Genomic DNA, 18,935 nt, shown 5'->3' on the forward strand with positions numbered 1-18,935 from the left:
GTACGAACAGGAAGTATCTCTTGAACGCGCTGCTCGCTTGCTGAAAGGGAGAAGCCACATATTTAGGTTAAATGTTGTTTATATGTTTTTAGCGCTCAGTTATTTAAACATAAAAGTTACATCGGTTGATTGAAATAGCAGAAAATAGCAAAATAACTGTTTTAAAGGTAGGCAGGTGTTCTTGTATACAGCAATCTCGCCGTAAATAGCAGTTCAATGCTAAACTGAATAAATGTAGCGTTAAAAACGTTCACATGTAACTAATATTATGAAAACACTCACCTTTATCCTATGAGTATGAGTTAAAAGACACCGCGTGCTGTCTTTGTTTTTATCCAACAACATATTATCCTTTCCAGAATCGTACATCTAATGTTTTGTTTCATACAATGTGCACTCGTATTGCACATCCTGTTTATCTTAATAAAATGTGGCATTTGTACATGTTTTGTATTGTGTGTCTTGCCAGAGGACGATGGTGTTTTTCCTATGTCTTGAACACAATATTAGGGATTTACTGTCCTGCCACCATCACACTTGGCTTGCTCACTAAGGGTTTAAAGGCACAAGCTGCTTTGAAACAATTGTAAAAAGTGCTACACAAAAATAGTTTGACACTGTGCTTTTTTGCTGTTTCACTTTAATCACACTTGACAGATCTTTTATCCTCACAGCGAGATGTCTATGTCCCATTTGTATGGGCGGAGGGGAGGTGATGAGGGGGAGGATGGTGTGGAAATTGAAAAGTTTGAGATCTCTGAGTGGGACTTGGCCAATGAGTTCAACCCAGAAAGACGGAGGCACAGACAGACGAAAGAAGAGGTGACTTATGGGATCTGGGCTGAACATGACTCTGATGATGAGAAGCCCAGCTTTGGAGGCAAGAGGTATGGAACCATTGTTTATAATGAATGTTTGAGCTCATCTCAATTTTATGCGGTCAGAGACCTAGATAACTATGTAATAAGTGCTTTTGAAGACATACGTGCCTACTTGTTGTAGGAGAATTCAAATTTCCCTTCACTTGGCTCTTTTAGTTTTGTTTTTATGTGAACAACTCTCCTTTTAACACCCAAAACTGAAATGTACTCACCATCTTGTTGTTCCAAACCTTTATTGAACACAAAAGGAGATGTTAGACAGAATGCTAGGGACTGAAAGCCTCAGTCACCATTCACTTTCATTGCGCCTTTTTTCCATACGATTAAAGTGAATAGGGACTGAGGCTGTCAGTCCATATCATTTTGCCTAACATCAAGAATGAATGTAATATGGCTTTGGAAAGACATGAGGATGAGCAAGTGACTACAGAATTTTCATTTTTCAGTGAACTAACTCTTTATATATTCGTAACAACATAGATCGAAGGACTTCTCAGCTCCGGTAAACTTTGTGAGCGCTGGCCTACGAAAGACGGCAGCTGAGGAGAAAGCAGAAAAGGAGGATTCAGATGACTCTAGCCAAGGTGGAGATACACCTCCTCCACCCCGAACTTCTGCTCCCAAAAAACTCCAAACGGTACAGTGAGATGCCTATAAGTTTTACACAGCCACAAGTGTGAGGTATTGGACTCTGGGCCATGGAAATATGACTTGATACCAGTCTTTAAATGTATTTGTTCAGGGTGGGAGCTTTAAGACATCCCAGATGTTTGCTGGTGGTATCAGGGTTGGACAGGACCTGGGAACCTGGGAGAAGCACACACGAGGCATTGGCCAAAAACTCCTGCAGAAGATGGGCTACGTTCCAGGAAAAGGCTTGGGCAAAAATGCTCAGGGTAAAGCAAATCAGTCCATAGCCTTTTTATACCTCAGACTGATTCTGTCTGAGTACAGTTAGCTTATAGTGAATTATGTTATGTGTCATGTTTTATTTACCTGGATTGATTTAAGGAATTTATTTTTACAGTATCCTGATATGTGAATATAATTTGCAGGTATTGTGAATCCAATTGAAGCTAAGGTGCGGAAGGGGAAGGGAGCGGTTGGTGCATATGGTAATGAAAGGACTCGGCAGTCCTTACAGGATTTCCCAGTTGTAGACTCTGAGGAGGAGGAGGAAAAAGTAAGTCAAATCAAAAACAGGAGTGGTTTGGATTTTTTTTTTTTTTTTGGGGCCGTCTGTGCAAATGTAGTATTGCTAGTGCCTAAACTAATGGCAAGCATAATACCAAAGTTTGAGATTTAACATATTTTTACATGACACAAAAGCACTTTTTCTATTATTGATGATGACTGCATCAAACTGTGTGTATATATATATATATATATATATATACACACACACACACACACACACACACAAAACCATCCCTTGTATAACTCAATAAAAATTATTAGGGGTGGGTAAAAATATAGATTTTCCGATGCATCGTGGTCTTCGTTTGATCGATATCAATTCTTAAATCCCAAGAACGTTCTTTTACTCTATGCGCAACCCTCCACTACAATGAGAGGAAATCGCTCGTTGCTCAGTTTCACAGCTTGTTGAGAATAAAAGTGTTTCCGTATAATGTGTGTCCAAAGACAAGATCCACGCAACCCATTTGTCATTGAATTATGTATTTTTTTAAACCCCTTTCTGTTGTTTACAGTCAGTTGTTGATCAAAAACAACAAAATTCTTATCAGGCATAACACAGATGAGAAAAAGCCGTTTGAGTCTCACTCATTAACGTGCTGATTTACAGATGCTGTTTGCAGAACTGCTAGTTTTCTTAAAGAGAAAACACATGTTTTTCAACACATGTTCAACAAATCAATGTAAATACCTGTAAATAATACAAATGATATAATTAAACAATAAACATGTAACAAATATAAAATATGGATTTGTTCATTTTTAAAAAGCTAAAATGTGATAAAAATTATGAAAAAGGAATGAAATATAATTAGTAACATCAATATTTTCATAATGTACCTAGTTAGAAGGTCCCATGTGTAATTAACAGCATTTTTGCTGAGAGCTGAGCTGAAATTTTTTCATATGTAAGAGAAAGGGATATTATAACAGAAATATACCCATATAAATTTAAATGAATCAAGAGCTTGTGAATCGAAATTGAATTGAATTGAGAAATCTGTATCAATACCCAGCCCTTGTAAATAGAGTGAAATACACCTTTATTTTAAAATAAAATTGAAAAAATTACATTTATGTCTATGTTCAAATCAACACTTTTTATTCTTAACTCTCTCTTTTGCAGGAATTTCAGCGGGAGTTGGGGCAATGGCGTAAAGAGCCAGGAGTGGTGAAGAAAAAACCTAAATATTCTTACAAGACCGTGGAACAACTGAAAGCTCATGGCAAACTGGCCAACAAGAGCATGAGCAGACCTGCTGGAGAACTGGCTCGGGTCAAGGTATGAGTGCATCAGATGTAGAGTAATGGTCAATATACACTGCACACTCAACAATTAACCCACCATTCCTCTGTTTCAGGTGATAGATATGACGGGCAGGGAACAGAAGGTGTACCATAGTTACAGTCAGATGAGTCAGAAACATAGTGTCCCAGAGGAAGCCCCTTTGAGTGTGAGCACACAAGAAAAGAAGAGCTCTGGCTTCTCTCTTCCAGAGCTAGAACACAACCTCCAACTTCTCATTGAGCTCACAGAGCAAGACATCCTACAGGTACAGAACTCAAACAAACTAAACTGATCTACTGATGAAATGGGCAAAATAAGATACTTTGTCAATATCAGTATATAATAACATCAGTGGTTTGCAAACTTTTCAGACCAGCTCCATGTCTGAGGAGATCAGTCCAGGCCATCAAAGTACCACCTGATGCTCAATTCAAGTGGTGAAAAAGATATATTAAATTGGTGAAGCGAATAGAAATTATAAACAAAGCATGGAACAAAATTGGATATTTGTGTGGTGCATCATTACACCAGAAACAGTAAAATCATTTATTTTACATATTTTTCTCCTAGCAGGACATTTAACATAACTTTTAAAATCTTCTAATATTTAAATGCATAATTTGTTTTATAATAAGTGCCTTGTTTTTGTCTCTGACTGACACATTCAACAAATTCTGAACAAAGTACTTTGTTTGTGTTAAATGTGTAGAGTGCTAGGCGTCTGCAGCATGAGAAGGACACTGTGGTGACCCTTACCCATGAGAGCGAAGCCCTGCAGGGCAGGCTTGCAGAGGAGTCAGAGGATCTTTGTCGGTTAGAGCGGGTGCTGGACCTGGTGGAGCGTTTTGAAGCGGGTGAAAAGGAGTGTAGTCCTAAGCTTAACCTTCAAGAATGTGCTATAGTCTTCCAGCAACTCCAGACAGAGTTCTATCAGGAGTATAAAACCTTGGGATTAGGAGATCTAGCTGTATCTGTAGTGCATCCTCTACTGAAAGAGAAACTCTGCACATGGGATCCATTGAAGGTAAAAACTTCAGTCACAACACTGTCTATATCAGTCTTATAGTAGCCTTTTAATCCGATAATTGATAATCTGTTTGATTATATTACAACTAATAAACAAGCAGTACAACAATAAAGGCTTCACCACAAAAAATAATATAAATGTTTTATGAAGATCAATTCTTCCTGTATTTTGTGTCCACCATGTTTTTAAGCTCTGAACTGTTTATCTGTCTTTATCTATAGGATTGTTCAGATGGTTTAGAGGAAGTTGGTCAATGGAGGGCCATTCTTGAGAGCTTACAGTCTCTTCACAGCAGGCCAGACCCTTCTCAGATGGACCCTTACCACAGGTAATCCATGTGTGAGTCCTGTATATGTGGTGTGTCTGTGGATATGTAAGCAGGTTAGTTGAGCAAGTGTTTTTGTGTGGCTCAAGGTTGATATGGGAGGTGTGGGTTCCCGTCATGAGGAGCTGTGTGTCTCAGTGGCAGACCAGAAACGTGGGGCCCATGGTGGACTGTGTGGAGTGCTGGGCCCCTCTGCTACCACTGTGGATTTTGGACCATGTTCTGGAGCAACTTATTTTCCCACGACTACAGAGAGAGGTTTTTGTTTTACATTTGCATCATCATCACATGCATTATCATACTTGAGAATCTGAATCTCTCTCTGTTCATGGACAGGTGGACAACTGGAACCCACTGACAGACACAGTTCCCATCCATTCATGGATTCATCCTTGGCTGCCCCTGATGCAGGCCCGCCTTGAGCCCCTGTACGCACCCATCCGCAGTAAGCTCGCCCATGCCCTACAGCGCTGGCACCCCAGCGATTCCTCCGCCAGACTTATTCTGCAACCCTGGAAAGATGTCTTCACACCTGGTGCTTGGGAGGCCTTTATGGTCAAAAATATCGTCCCCAAACTTGGTATGTGCTTATCTGTTAGACTGTCTGAATTAGTGCTGTAACAACTAATTGCTAAAAATCTAAAATAATCAATGTGCATGGAGAAACTCTGTCAGTACCATTATTTTGCAGAAGTGAAAAATGCATTTTCATGAGAAAACTAATTTGAGACAAACTGAAATAGAAAATAAATCAAGACACAAGTTGTCCAGTGCATGGCAGCACTTTATGTTAAACACTTAAAGATCACAAGCATTCAGTTTAATGTGGGCCAGTTGCTGTTATTGTGCTCAGAGGTAACACAGGAAATAAAATTATGCTCTTATCCGATTAACCGAAGATTAATCAATTATCAAAATAATCTTTAGCTGCATCCTTAGTCTGAATTTACATTGTGTCTGGGGTGACCAGACATCTCGATAAAAATCGTTCCCGATTCACACTTTTGACTGTCCTGATTCTCCAAGCCCTGCATCCCAATGGAGTTACAGTCGGGATGCCATTTATCCCGATTATTATTCTTTACTTTTAGTGTTATAAATGTGTAGTGAGTGGGTGGTCTGTTGTTCTTTGACCCATTAATAAAATAACAAATTGTTGCTTGCTCAGAATATTGAGGGGCAAATTGAAAACATCCAGTGCAACAGAAATAATTGTATACTTGCTCAGATTTTATTGGCTACCATCTGACAAATAAGTTTAACTATCTAGTAGCTTATTAAAAAAAAATTACTTGTGTTTGGAAATCTGACACTCTGAAATCTGTTCTTATAACAGTAGGAGAAATCTTAAAGGAATAGTCTGGGTTGAATAAAAAATTGAGCTCAATCGACAGCATTTATAGCATACTATTAAAAGAAGAATTAATGCAAGTGCTTTTATAAAATACGTTTAAAAAAAACAACAACAAAAAACACACTCACTTCCATTGTACTGATTTTTGCACAAATGCTGTCGATTGAGCTTAACTTGTATTAAACCCAGAATACTCCTTTAAAGGAATAGTTCAACACAAAATGAAAATTCTCTCCTCACTGATCGCGTTTACATGCACATTCTTACACTGATTATGCTTAATAAGCCGACAAAGCTTGCGGTCATGTAAACACAATAAACCACGTTTCTTTATCAGTGTCAAGGCCATAAACTGCTCATGAATAACCCTGTCGACATGGGTAGAGTTTTGCCCATTTGCCGATTTTACTTGCAATGTAATGCCTTACCCTGTGTTCTTACTGGCTCATCCAATGTGCGCACATGTTGAGCGCATTCCATTTCATGGTTTGACATCAAAAGTAGAGAATAACACAATTATTTAAATAAGCTGATTTTAGAGAGTAATCAGTGTATTGGTGTGCATGTAAATATATCCTTATCTAAGATGTGAATTACTTTTGTTCTTCCGCTGAGCAATAACAATGATTTTTATAAGGCTGTTTGTCCATACAATGCAAGGTAACAGTAACCAGACCTTTTTAAGCCCCAAAAAGGGTATAAAGTCAGCATAAAAGTAAGTCAGCATAAAAGTAATCCATACGACTCCAGTGGTATAATTAATTTCTTAAACACTTTTAAGTACATGAAGCATGTGCAGACATTAAATAGCACTGTAGGAAGTGTAATAGAGCTTGAAATCTTGATCGCCAAGAAGACTGCTGTCAAGATGTACAGTGAAAAGTAGGGCATGGTATCGTTCAAAAATGTACGATATCGATACAAACACTTTTTCCGATACTTTGGATGAAAAAAAAATCTGCAGGAAAACGACAAACACCGCTGGTTGGACGCTAGGTGGTACTATGGAATAAACGTTAAACATTGTTAGGGTTAAGCTTGCACAATAAATCAAGACACCTTGATTTCAAACTTTATTTTTTATTTATTTTAACAAAGTTCAAATGAAACTAAAAAAATAAGTGCATTTAAAATACCTACCCGTCTGATATTTCGTTATCCAGGAAAATACAATACAATTGGAGGATATATATATATATCTCCAATTACATCGGAAACCTCGGGGCTGATGGATTAGTGAATATTCTTGCTTAAGTGATTTTGCATTGACAATTATAAAGTGATAAAATTATATATATATATATATATATATATATATATATATATATATATATATATATATATATATACAGTGAGGAAAATAAGTATTTGAACACCCTGCTATTTTGCAAGTTCTCCCACTTTTAAATCATGGAGGGGTCTGAAATTGTCATCGTAGGTGCATGTCCACTGTGAGAGACATAATCTAAAAAAAAAAATCCAGAAATCACAATGTATGTTTTTTTAACTATTTATTTGTATGATACAGCTGCAAATAAGTATTTGAACACCTGAGAAAATCAATGTTAATATTTGGTACAGTAGCCTTTGTTTGCAATTACAGAGGTCAAACGCTTCCTGTAGTTTTTCACCAGGTTTGCACACACTGCAGGAGGGATTTTGGCCCACTCCTCCACACAGATCTTCTCTAGATCAGTCAGGTTTCTGGGCTGTCGCTGAGAAACACGGAGTTTGAGCTCCCTCCAAAGATTCTCTATTGGGTTTAGGTCTAGAGACTGGCTAGGCCACGCCAGAACCTTGATATGCTTCTTACAGAGCCACTCCTTGGTTATCCTGGCTGTGTGCTTTGGGTCATTGTCATGTTGGAAGACCCACCCTCGACCCATCTTCAATGCTCTAACTGAGGGAAGGAGGTTGTTCCCCAAAATCTCGCAATACATGGCCCCGGTCATCCTCTCCTTAATACAGTGCAGTCAGCCCTGTCCCATGTGCAGAAAAACACCCCCAAAGCATGATGCTACCACCCCCATGCTTCACAGTAGGGATGGTGTTCTTGGGATGGTACTCATCATTCTTCTTCCTCCAAACACGGTTAGTGGAATTATGACCAAAAAGTTCTATTTTGGTCTCATCTGACCACATGACTTTCACCCATGACTCCTCTGGATCATCCAAATGGTCATTGGCAAACTTAAGACGGGCCTTGACATGTGCTGGTTTAAGCAGGGGAACCTTCCGTGCCATGCATGATTTCAAACCATGAAGTCTTAGTGTATTACCAACAGTAACCTTGGAAACGGTGGTCCCAGCTCTTTTCAGGTCATTGACCAGCTCCTCCCGTGTAGTTCTGGGCTGATTTCTCACCTTTCTTAGGATCATTGAGACCCCACGAGGTGAGATCTTGCATGGAGCCCCAGTCCGAGGGAGATTGACAGTCATGTTTAGCTTCTTCCATTTTCTAATGATTGCTCCAACAGTGGACCTTTTTTCACCAAGCTGCTTGGCAATTTCCCTGTAGCCCTTTCTAGCCTTGTGGAGGTGTACAATTTTGTCTCTAGTGTCTTTGGACAGCTCTTTGGTCTTGGCCATGTTAGTAGTTGGATTCTTACTGATTGTATGGGGTGGACAGGTGTCTTTATGCAGCTAACGACCTCAAACAGGTGCATCTAATTTAGGATAATAAATGGAGTGGAGGTGGACATTTTAAAGGCAGACTAACAGGTCTTTTGAGGGTCAGAATTCTAGCTGATAGACAGGTGTTCAAATACTTATTTGCAGCTGTATCATACAAATAAATAGTTAAAAAATCATATGTTGTGATTTCTGGATTTTTTTTTTAGATTATGTCTCTCACAGTGGACATGCACCTACGATGACAATTTCAGACCCCTCCATGATTTCCAAGTGGGAGAACTTGCAAAATAGCAGGGTGTTCAAATACTTATTTTCCTCACTGTATATATATATGTAACCACCTTTCCATTTAACGTCAGGCAAGAATCCGCCTAAACATGCAGCCGGAAAATTACTTATACAAATGAAGACATAAAAACTTAGAAATAATAATGATAATAATTACTGATATATAAATCATGGTTCGAGGTGAACGTGTTTTTGTATTATTTTACAGGCTGCAGAGTTGCGTTCACAATAAACTGTTCTGTTTAAATAAAGTAAACTGAACTCAAAGCACTTCCTGAACTGAGATGTCTGAGGTCATTTGCAGCACTCGTAAAAAATAAAAATCGGAAGACAGAAATGCACGTGTTCCACGAGACTGCACGCCTCTGTATCAGCACCTCATATATGCCCATATACGGCTTTTCTGTCATCTGTACTCTGTAATGTAGAACAGTGTTAGCAATGTTACTTATAACATTCTCAGTCCTGGAACTCATTTTCTGGTACAAGTGTTTATCCTTGATGCCTAAGCACAGCCAATCACCAGCACTTTTAGATTTGGGCACATCTAGCATGCTATATGCTTATCACTGACGTTGACGAGACTAAAAAAAAAGCGAAAGTGACATTTTTTGATACTCGATTGTTTAGAGGCAATTCGGTCTGTGCCTAAAATGTATCGAACTCAATACCCAGCCCTAGTGAAAAGGGTTATATATTGGTCTGTTCTCACCCAAAACCAACTGGATTGATTCAGAGGACATTGATTTAAACACTGGAGTGATGTTTATGCTGACTTTCTGCTTTTTGGAGTTTCAAATGCCTGATCACCATTCACTTGCATTACTCATACTGGCCAGATTCAAACTCATGTTTATTTGGTCACCGTAGTCTGTGTGAGTGTCTAAACTTTGTGTTGCAGCTTTATGTTTGGGAGAGCTGGTGGTGAATCCTCATCAGCAGGTGTTGGAGCCATTTAACTGGGTGATGGACTGGGAGGGCATGCTCTCTATCTCCACCATGGTGGGACTAATGGATAAGAATTTCTTCCCCAAATGGCTACAGGTCAGCTTGCTGCATTTTTATCTTTTAAAGTTAGTCAAAAGAACACAATACCTTTTGTACTAATGCAAATCATGTACAAGTGCTAACAATAATAAAAAATAAAAAAAACCTGATTGGTATAATGCCTGAATTTGGCTTGTATTTTAAGAACCAAATGTTATGTCATTTCGTGTTGAAGGTGTTGTGTTCCTGGCTCAGTAACAACCCAAACTATGAGGAGATTACCAAGTGGTATCTGGGCTGGAAGAGCTTGCTCTCAGAGAACCTGCTCAATCACCCACTGGTCAAAGACAAACTGAATGAAGCTCTCGACATTATGAACCGTTCTGTTGCTTCTGGACTGGGTTAGTCATGCATGCATATTTATTTCCAGAAAACAAAAAAGTGTGTCATTCTACCTTCCCATAAATCTTTACTGCATTTTTTTGCAGGTGGGTACATGCAACCTGGAGCAAGGGAGAACATCGCATACCTTATTCAGACAGAGAGAAGGAAAGATTTCCAGTACGAGGTGCAGCCAGAGCGCCGTGAAGTGGAGAATTCTATTCCACGGCCACCAGGCACTGCCCAAGTACTAACATCTGTACCCACCAATTTCAAAGATTTAGTCCAGACCAAGGCTGAGGAGAATGGCATTGTTTTCATGCCACTTGTGGCCAAACGGCATATGGGCAAACAGCTATTCACATTTGGCAGAATAGTCATCTACATTGAGCGTGGAGTGGTTTTCGTGCAAGGCGAGAAAACTTGGGTTCCAACATCCCTACAGAGCCTTATTGACATGGCCAAATGAGACTGATGCTGTATTGAGTGGAATTAAGAAAAGTGTTTAACTATGTCTACCATAATACGGTTTTATATATTAAAGAACTGACTCTGAAATAAATTTGTGCTTAAATTAACCCAATGCTTGACTGTATTGCATTAAGCTACAATCACCAAGTCATTATGGCAAATTTTGGCCTAAATCTAAATGCAATGTCACAACAACTACTTTCATTTGTTTTGGCCTTCATTTCACAAATCATTTTAATTATTGGAAAAGTTATTTTAATGAATTTATAAAAAAATAAAATAAATCAAACCAGAAAATAAACCATTACAAATATTAGAGAATGACATGTATACCCAAAGCAACTTTTTCGAATAGAAACTGGAAATATTACCAATTCCATACCAATGGAAAGTTTCAGTCAAAAATTGCCTTGGTTCTTATTTCTAAGCATCTATATTCTAAAGCAGAGTGAGCAGATCAAAGTGTACATGTGTTCTGCTGAGCTGCTGATTCCTTGTTGTAAAGTCCAAGCTCTTCACTTAGAACTCCTTCTGAAGATCTGCACAAACAATTCAAAGTGATTCCAGTATATCAGTATCACAAGCAAGATCCAACTAGCTAATGTAATGCCTGAAACTTCATTTTTAGGTGATGAAACACAGAGGTAGAACTGAGGCTTATTTCTGAACTCACCACTCTTCCTTAACATCTCGCCTTTTCGAGACCGAGCCATTGCCTCCAAAAACCGATCGAGGACCTTCACATACTTGGCCAAGCTGGTGCGCTTATAGTCTGAGTGAATATCAATAAAGGATGCCTTTACAAATAATCAAGAATATGTTTAGAGCATTGCCATGAGGACTCAATAACCGTCTTTGGAACTACAGGGTAAATGTATTACAAAGCTTGAACCCTCACCTCTGATTCTGCGGTGTTCTCCAGCATCTTGTTCATTCTCCTTGTCCCGCATTTCATCTTCCTCAACTTCATCTGCTCTGGGTTTCTCCAGCTCCTCACAGATCAGACTACAGAGAAACCAGTGAGTCATCTCTTACTAAAGATAAAAGTGCTTCAAGAATTTCAGTAACCATAGCAGATGTGAAAACAGTCATTATATCCAGTTCTGTGTAATGAACCAGCAAACATGGATACTGATATATTCTGTATTTACCTTATTGTAGGCACCTCAAAAGGATCAAATGTGTCCAGTTCTTTCAGATCAATTGGCACAGAGATTCGACCTGAAGACAGTACAGATGAATGCGTTTGCTGTCGTTAAACCAAAAGCTGAGAACGTTATGTATTTCTAAGAAACCTGTAATACATTTCTGAAATACAAGACCATACAATAAAAGTGCTGTGCTTTTGTTTGTTGTGCCTTAAGGGTCTCACCTGTCTTGGGGTGTACACTGAATGGACTCTTCAGTAAGTGGTTGACTCCTTTACTGACATTTACATCCAGGCGTGGGTAACAGTACTGCAGCATGATCTCCTTATTGAAGTATTGTCCACCCTTCTTACTGCTCGACTTCACAGGCACCCAGAAACAAACAAAACATATTCTGGGAAACTGAACTGTATATTATGCGTCTACAAAGAAAATATCCAAATGCTGGCACCAGAGCTGTTTTATATAGGATCATTAGGCTCATATCTTGCATTTACCTTTTTATGTTCAACCAAAGCACAGAGTCTGTCCCATCGCTTCATTGGGTTCTTCTCATTCTGATAAAAAGTAATCAGCTCCTTTCTGATATGTGTAGTCAGACTTAAAGAATAACAGACATCTGGGTTTCTCTTATAAAAGAATCAGTTACACCAATTAAATCCTCATTTGGGTCATAATAAAACCCTTCACAATGTGTGAAATAAAACATGACAATCACAACTGATGAACATGTTTAATAGGAATGAAAGGATATCTTCAGGTAGCAGACTGAGCACTTTGTCTACACTCTCCTTACTGCCCAGTATGTCCTGTCCCACAATGGCATACTGTGGAAAATAGCGTTCCACGACAGTCAGAGACTGACTAAGAGAAAGAAAGATATGGAGGGAAAATTAAGCACTTATTCTATGTTTCTATATATCTGGACCATGCCTAAGAAGGTGAATGCATGTTTTCTTTACCTGATAAAAGGATGGATTGGATCCGATAGCACAACTTTCCTCACTGTCTCCTCACCACCCTAAAAACATACACATGACACTATTTAACCCTTGTACACTTATCGATAGACAACCCTGTTCCATCTGTTTGGGTCAAATTTGACCCAAAACATAAAATGTGGAACCCCTAATTTTTTTAATTTAAAGAAATGTTATAAAACCATTTTCACTAAAGTTTAAAAAAAACAAAAGTTATGCATTTATTTTGGGATTTTTTGGTATTTGTGACCTCCTTTATCTCTTAGCACATTTTATCTTGTATTAAATTCAATAAAAAAACATTTCAGTAACAAATAACAACTATGGCTAGGAGGTTGGCTGATCTCTATAGTGTAAACCAATGTTGTAACAAACTTGCTGTAACTGATATTTAATGGAATGCTATGCAGAACATTTTCCTTCTTCATGAAAGATATCACTTAAATAAGTGTCCTGAGATATCGCGACACCACAAGACTTTGTAAACAGCAAACAAAAATGTGACCACGGGCCTCGTAAACATTCGTTAATCAGCCAATCAGAAGACTTTTGATGTGCTTTCTGCCTGTCAATCATTTTGTGTGTTATCAAAGTGTAGTACTTTAAGCAGATCATTCAGGTTTAATGTCATATTTAATCATAGCAGTTGTCAGCTGAAGGTGCTAAGCTGCTACTGTTGTGCTTGACAAATATGAGAAGGTGACTGTCTCAATGCTTTCTTTGGAGGGCAGAGTTTTGTAAAGAGGGGGCATGTCTAAATCAACAGCGAAGACTTATGGAAGTGTTGGAATGGATTAAATTGCTTACAGCACCTTTAATTTCTAGAAAGTTATGCACTGGATATTTATGTAGCTATTATAAAAGTGGTGGTGGAGGACAAGTCTCAGTTGCCTATGCTTCTGAGACAGTCATTCCATGCATCTTATCACGTGGCTCATTGTGCATGACACCGCATAGACTCACAACATGTGGAGGCTCATGCTACTCTCCGCGATCCACACAACTTACCACACGAGCTGTTGAGAGCGAGAACCACTAATCGCGACCACAAGGAGGTTTTCCCATGTGACTCTACCCTCCCAAGCAACCGGGCCTATTTGGTTGCTTAGGGGCTGGAGTCACTCAGCACACCCTGGATTCAAACTCATGACTCCAGCGGTGGTATTCAGCATCAATACTTGCTGAGCTACCCAGGTCCCACACCTTAATTTCTGTGCGTGTCTTGCAGATTGATATTTATTTGATAATTTTGGTAAAAAATAACCCGAATAGTGATTAAAGGTTTAAGCACGGACATAATTTAAAGCTGAACATTGTAAACTTCACCAAACTGTGGTGCTGTGTGTAACCTTGATTTATCTTAGTGACATATTTAAAAAGGATGCACTGGACTATACTATGTACTACTGTAGAACTAATATCCAGTATTTTCTGTTGTCATAATGAAATACCTTGACTAAACTGAGGTACTCTGCCACGGCAGACCGCGCCGCCACAGAGAGCTTCCTAGCCGCATCATCACAAACCCAGCAATGCACTCCTCTCCTGCCTGAGTACACCCACAGAAGATGCTGGAATCCAAAGTCCTCTGAAGCACACACACACACACAGCAGAAAGTAACCCTACGTTAACTTTGTTCCATTTATATATGTACGTTAAATGTTATACATTACTCAATTTGTAAATGTTCTATTGAGCAAGTCCACTCACCCCGCAGGGCCCGGTCCAAAATATGGATAGCAATGGTCATCAGTGTCCAACACTTTGAGCATATATCAGCAGCACTGAAGAAACAATTGAAGATTATTTTAAATGCACATAAAATGTAATATCAATCAAATAAATATTTCACAAGTTTATATAGCTGTATATAGCCAACAGTAATATGAAATTGAGAGAGAAAGGACATAAAGAGTCATCTGTTTACCTGCAGCAACTTCTGACATCATCATAGTCTGTCATGTCAATGTCAAACACTAGCTCTTTCTCCAGGGCCTGGAAGGTTCCAGACTTCACAGTGTTGTGTTGACTGGGCTGTCAATCGCAGAACCAGACACATTACAATCCCTTCATTGACAAGGTATTTAATACTCAACATGAAAGATGAAGCAGATATATAAAGCGCTACATTATCAAAGACACATACTGCCTGTTGATGAATGTAAAGTCCTATTACCGTCTTTGCTGGCGATATATGTGATATAATTTTTATAACAGCCAACAATCGCATATGATCACACCGCAAATATTACAGCGCAGCAAAGATGTACTAAATATTAAATAAGTTACGTAATATTATATAACTACAGCGTAATACAATTAATGTACTATAATCGCTATTTAGCACTATAATATTCTATTAGAACTACATCCTAAGTAAATCCATATATATAATATAATAGTAAATAATTATAGAATGTATTGAATCTGTGATTAGTTAGATCACCCTGTGGCTGTAGACTGCTCCAATATCAATCTTGTATGGAACCATTTTCTGCATCTCTTTCTCCAGCTCATTCTGAGTGCTGAACGACTGATATCTCACATAAATGTCATCTTTCAGGGTGAAGGAAAATTCACGGTTCTGGAAGTAGTTTTTAGACACTGGAAGATGTATATACACAGATGATAAGAGCAGTTAGAAATCGCACTGTTGGTACAGTTTGCTACTGCCATAAAGTTGACTTGAGGTTAGACATTCAATATTCAGAAATAGTCAAAAATTTAGGGACAGTCTCTCAAGTTACATAAAACATTGGTGTACACATTTCTATCTTCAATAGCATTTGAAGCATATCACCTACGGTCACAAAAACAACTCCAAAGTGTTCATATAGGTGTCAGAAATAATGCACACATTTTAGATTTTTCATATCTATTAAAATAAACTGTCAAATTCTATGTAAACATAGCTCTGTAGGTAATGTAGCATTGATTAAATATTTAATGGGCATACTATATTGTTTACAAGTGTGTGTGTGTGTGGGTGTGAGAGAGAAAGAGAGAGAGTGTGAGAGATTACTGGGCAATTTGATACAATTATTATTATTATTATTATTATTATTATTTTCAGATTGAATGTCACAGCTGCAAAAGGTGGTTCCATGTGGCATGCCTTTCTAAGACAAGCAGTTCAACAGGGCTCAAAAGTTTGACTGGAAGTGCTGCCAAAATAATGTAAATAAGTCTGAAATCCTATGGCTCCCACCTGCAATCTGTCTAAACATGTACATAAATAAATAAAACTGTACACAGTTCCCAATATGGTATAGCAATTTGCCTTTTGTTTCTTTTTCCTTTAGTGGTTAATTAGTATATTTCATTAAATTGCAATTGAATACATTTTTAAGAAAATTGCACTCAATTTCAAAAATGTCTGTTGAGTCCAAAAGGCTGTTATCTGGTGGCCTACTGACAGAAATAAAATCCAGATCCTGACACCAAGGCCTATTGCAATACAGATAGGTACAGAAATATTTATATACAATCTGAAAAAACCATTTTTTTTTTTTAAATACAAAAAATTTAAGGTGGGCATTGTAGCTGAAACCTAGATGAACACTTTGAAGTTGGTTGTATGATTGTAAGTCATACTCTTCAAATTATATTGAGCTTTAAATTATGGTATATTATGGTGTATAAGCCTATAAAGTAGGGCACTATATAGTAATGTTTACACATGATTTGACAGTTTATTTTAATAGATATGAAACATCTCAAATGTGTGCATTATTGCTGACACCTAGATGAACACTTTGGAGTTGTTTTTGTGACCGTAGGTGATATGCTTCAAATGCTATTGAAGTCAGAATTGTGTACACCAATGTCGGATGTAACTTTAGAGACGGTCCCTAAATTTGCAACTATTTCAAGCCAAATTTATGGCAGCTGTGTGTAATATCAATGATGAATATGATCATATTAATGCAAATATTATTGACTTAATAACAAAAGTGCACATATTGGTTGCATTGAAAAACCTAAATACACAAACTGTTCAAATTAATATGTTTAACACGCAAACTGTCTGATTAGAAACTGAGTTAGTTTAGTTGTTCAGAGATGTACTTACCTCCGCCATAACTTAACCAGCGATAGTATTGTGGAAACGGGAAAATTCTGCGGTAATAAAGCGGCAACAAGTCAGGTAAACAAGCTGCATCATAATCTGAAGTCGGCATGTTTCTTTTAGTCTTTAGTGTTGATTTTCATTGACAGCTGACCTCTCCCGCTAAAGCTGAAACTAGCGCGGGAAATCGAACGTCAACAGGAAATGACGCAATACGTCCTCACTCGTTGAGCTTGGCCATCGCTCACGATCTATTTACATACTCTGCTGCCGCCCGAAGGCTCGGAAAACAGTGGCTTATGATTACTTTCATTCAAAAACAAACTTTTACTTGTTTCTTGAATTTTAAAACCAAGAATTCAACGCAAACTAGCCACTTAATACCCATATTTTCTTAGCACCCACAAAATGTTTCCCCCTCATTGGTTGATACATGGAACTATCAGGTAGGCTTCAGAGCCATATAGAGATATATGGCTCTGGTAGGCTTTATACATACGTATATAAACATTATTTGCAAGATGCATGCAAATGAACACTATGTCTCACTTTTGAGATGATGAGTCAGCCTATGTTTTACATCTACGCTTAGCAATACAAGGCCTTTATTAACTAACTCCCTTTCCCCAACTTATTCTATCGGTCTTACCACAGTAGTAGGCTACAGATATTCCTCCAGTGCTGGACAGACCTGGCAGACTGAACCAGCCTAGAAGTGTTGCCTCCATACGTACTGTTATTTCTGCAGCTACTCCTAGATCTGTTCAACGTCACTGTAGTAAACAGGTAAAGGTATATTTAATTAGTTGTATTTGAGGCCTATTTGTCTATGCGCAGTTGTTTAAATGCAAATGGGTATTGGGCCATTGTCGTGGGTAACAGTGTTATCCTGGGCCCTGGACTGGGGTTAGTGAATGAGGGACCACTCCAAAACGTCTTAACACCTTCTTAACACCTAGTGCATTTTTGGTCTGCCACCTGAAACTTTTCACACTCAAATTTAAAAGCTCACCATTTACACACTCTGTGGACTAATTGCAAAAATGTTGTCTAATTTTTTAGAAAACCCCCAAATGTAAAAATAATAATAATAATAAATTCTGGTTCTGATCACCTTTCTTAAATTCTTCCTAAAATCCTGAATTAACTCTTAATTTTCAGCCTGTTCCTCTCACAACACTATCATATGGCTTCAGAATAATTTAGATCTAAGGCACAGGTGTCCTGAACTACTTTAGGTGCTTTTGGAGCTTGGACAGCCACAATCACAATCCTCTCGTCCTTCAATCTTGTGTTTCACGGGTGAAAAAAAAATCATATTGGTTTTGAACGACGAGGGTGTGTAAATGATGGCAGAAAGGTCCGTTTTTATTTCAATGGTAATTAAATTTGTCAGTATAATTAATATACACATGATTCATCTTTTAATTATTTTGGCAAAGTTTTATATTCATAAGACAAAAAAAATTAATAAAAGGTCATATATTACCTTTTGTAATACTGATCTCACAATATTCTTTGAAACCCTTTCAAACATGAGATCACAAAACAAAAAGCTTATAAAAACAATACAAATGTTAAATCTTTTCAAATTCATGTAACTGCCTTAATATTATATAGCACTTTTTATCCCAGTATCTGTTTTATTAATCTTTTTACATATATGTTCATTTTAGGTTTTAGTTGTTGTTATTCTCCACAATGCCTTATATTTGCCTTGTACTTTTTGCATTGCACTTGTTTGTAATTGAAAAACAAAGAAGAAAAAGAGCGTATAGACGGAACTGTCACGTGATCTTTTTGATTGATTCTTGCACTGGCCAGGATGGGATAAGCACAGTCGTTTAATATAACTGGATGAGGATTTTAAAAATACTTTTATAGAGACTGCTGAGGCTTATTTC

At 37.9% G+C, this 18,935-nt stretch overlaps 2 protein-coding genes across 5 annotated transcripts; one reads left to right on the top strand and one right to left on the bottom strand.

The window, feature by feature from the left end:
* The first annotated feature begins 3 nt into the window (after window positions 1–3).
* LOC127618548 (tuftelin-interacting protein 11-like) lies at window positions 4–10,972 on the top strand. 4 transcript variants are annotated; one of them, XM_052091060.1, is made up of 14 exons: window positions 4–66; window positions 658–887; window positions 1,362–1,518; window positions 1,624–1,777; window positions 1,937–2,064; window positions 3,205–3,360; window positions 3,440–3,631; window positions 4,076–4,390; window positions 4,615–4,721; window positions 4,808–4,976; window positions 5,055–5,298; window positions 9,896–10,038; window positions 10,217–10,382; window positions 10,470–10,972. In XM_052091060.1, exons 2-14 carry the CDS (start codon window positions 679–681, stop codon window positions 10,829–10,831), a joined length of 2,502 nt encoding a protein of 833 aa, XP_051947020.1. In that variant the 5' UTR covers window positions 4–66; window positions 658–678; the 3' UTR covers window positions 10,832–10,972. The 4 variants fall into 4 exon arrangements, with proteins under 4 accessions (XP_051947020.1, XP_051947017.1, XP_051947018.1 ...); XM_052091057.1 differs by having other exon boundaries at window positions 8–66; window positions 675–887; XM_052091058.1 differs by having other exon boundaries at window positions 14–167; window positions 675–887.
* Window positions 10,973–11,232: 260 nt separating this feature from the next.
* Window positions 11,233–17,217, bottom strand: LOC127618549 (DNA primase small subunit-like). Its single transcript, XM_052091061.1, has 13 exons — window positions 17,035–17,217; window positions 15,409–15,566; window positions 14,890–14,996; window positions 14,673–14,746; window positions 14,413–14,549; window positions 12,944–13,002; window positions 12,731–12,845; window positions 12,479–12,565; window positions 12,206–12,341; window positions 11,985–12,054; window positions 11,732–11,838; window positions 11,507–11,605; window positions 11,233–11,372 (listed from the first exon to the last, which is right to left on the bottom strand). The coding sequence occupies exons 1-13, from the start codon at window positions 17,141–17,143 to the stop codon at window positions 11,353–11,355; spliced, it is 1,278 nt and encodes a 425-aa protein (XP_051947021.1). The 5' UTR covers window positions 17,144–17,217; the 3' UTR covers window positions 11,233–11,352.
* Between the last annotated feature and the right edge of the window lie 1,718 nt (window positions 17,218–18,935).

This window comes from Xyrauchen texanus, chromosome 25 (genome assembly GCF_025860055.1).
Source record: "Xyrauchen texanus isolate HMW12.3.18 chromosome 25, RBS_HiC_50CHRs, whole genome shotgun sequence".
Taxonomy (NCBI): Eukaryota; Metazoa; Chordata; class Actinopteri; order Cypriniformes; family Catostomidae; genus Xyrauchen; species Xyrauchen texanus.

Bases quoted from the DNA above. Each gene is read 5' to 3' on its own strand.
- LOC127618549 (XM_052091061.1), bottom strand. From the start codon at position 17,143: ATGCCGACTTCAGATTATGATGCAGCTTGTTTACCTGACTTGTTGCCG. The intron at 15,567-17,034 runs GTAAGTACATCT...TACATCTTCCAG, and splicing joins CTGGTTAAGTTATGGCGGAG to TGTCTAAAAACTACTTCCAG. The intron at 12,342-12,478 runs GTAAATGCAAGA...GTGCCTGTGAAG, and splicing joins CTTTGGTTGAACATAAAAAG to TCGAGCAGTAAGAAGGGTGG.
- LOC127618548 (XM_052091060.1), top strand. From the start codon at position 679: ATGTCTATGTCCCATTTGTATGGGCGGAGGGGAGGTGATGAGGGGGAG. The intron at 888-1,361 runs GTATGGAACCAT...GTAACAACATAG, and splicing joins CCCAGCTTTGGAGGCAAGAG to ATCGAAGGACTTCTCAGCTC. The intron at 10,039-10,216 runs GTCAGCTTGCTG...TTCGTGTTGAAG, and splicing joins TCTTCCCCAAATGGCTACAG to GTGTTGTGTTCCTGGCTCAG.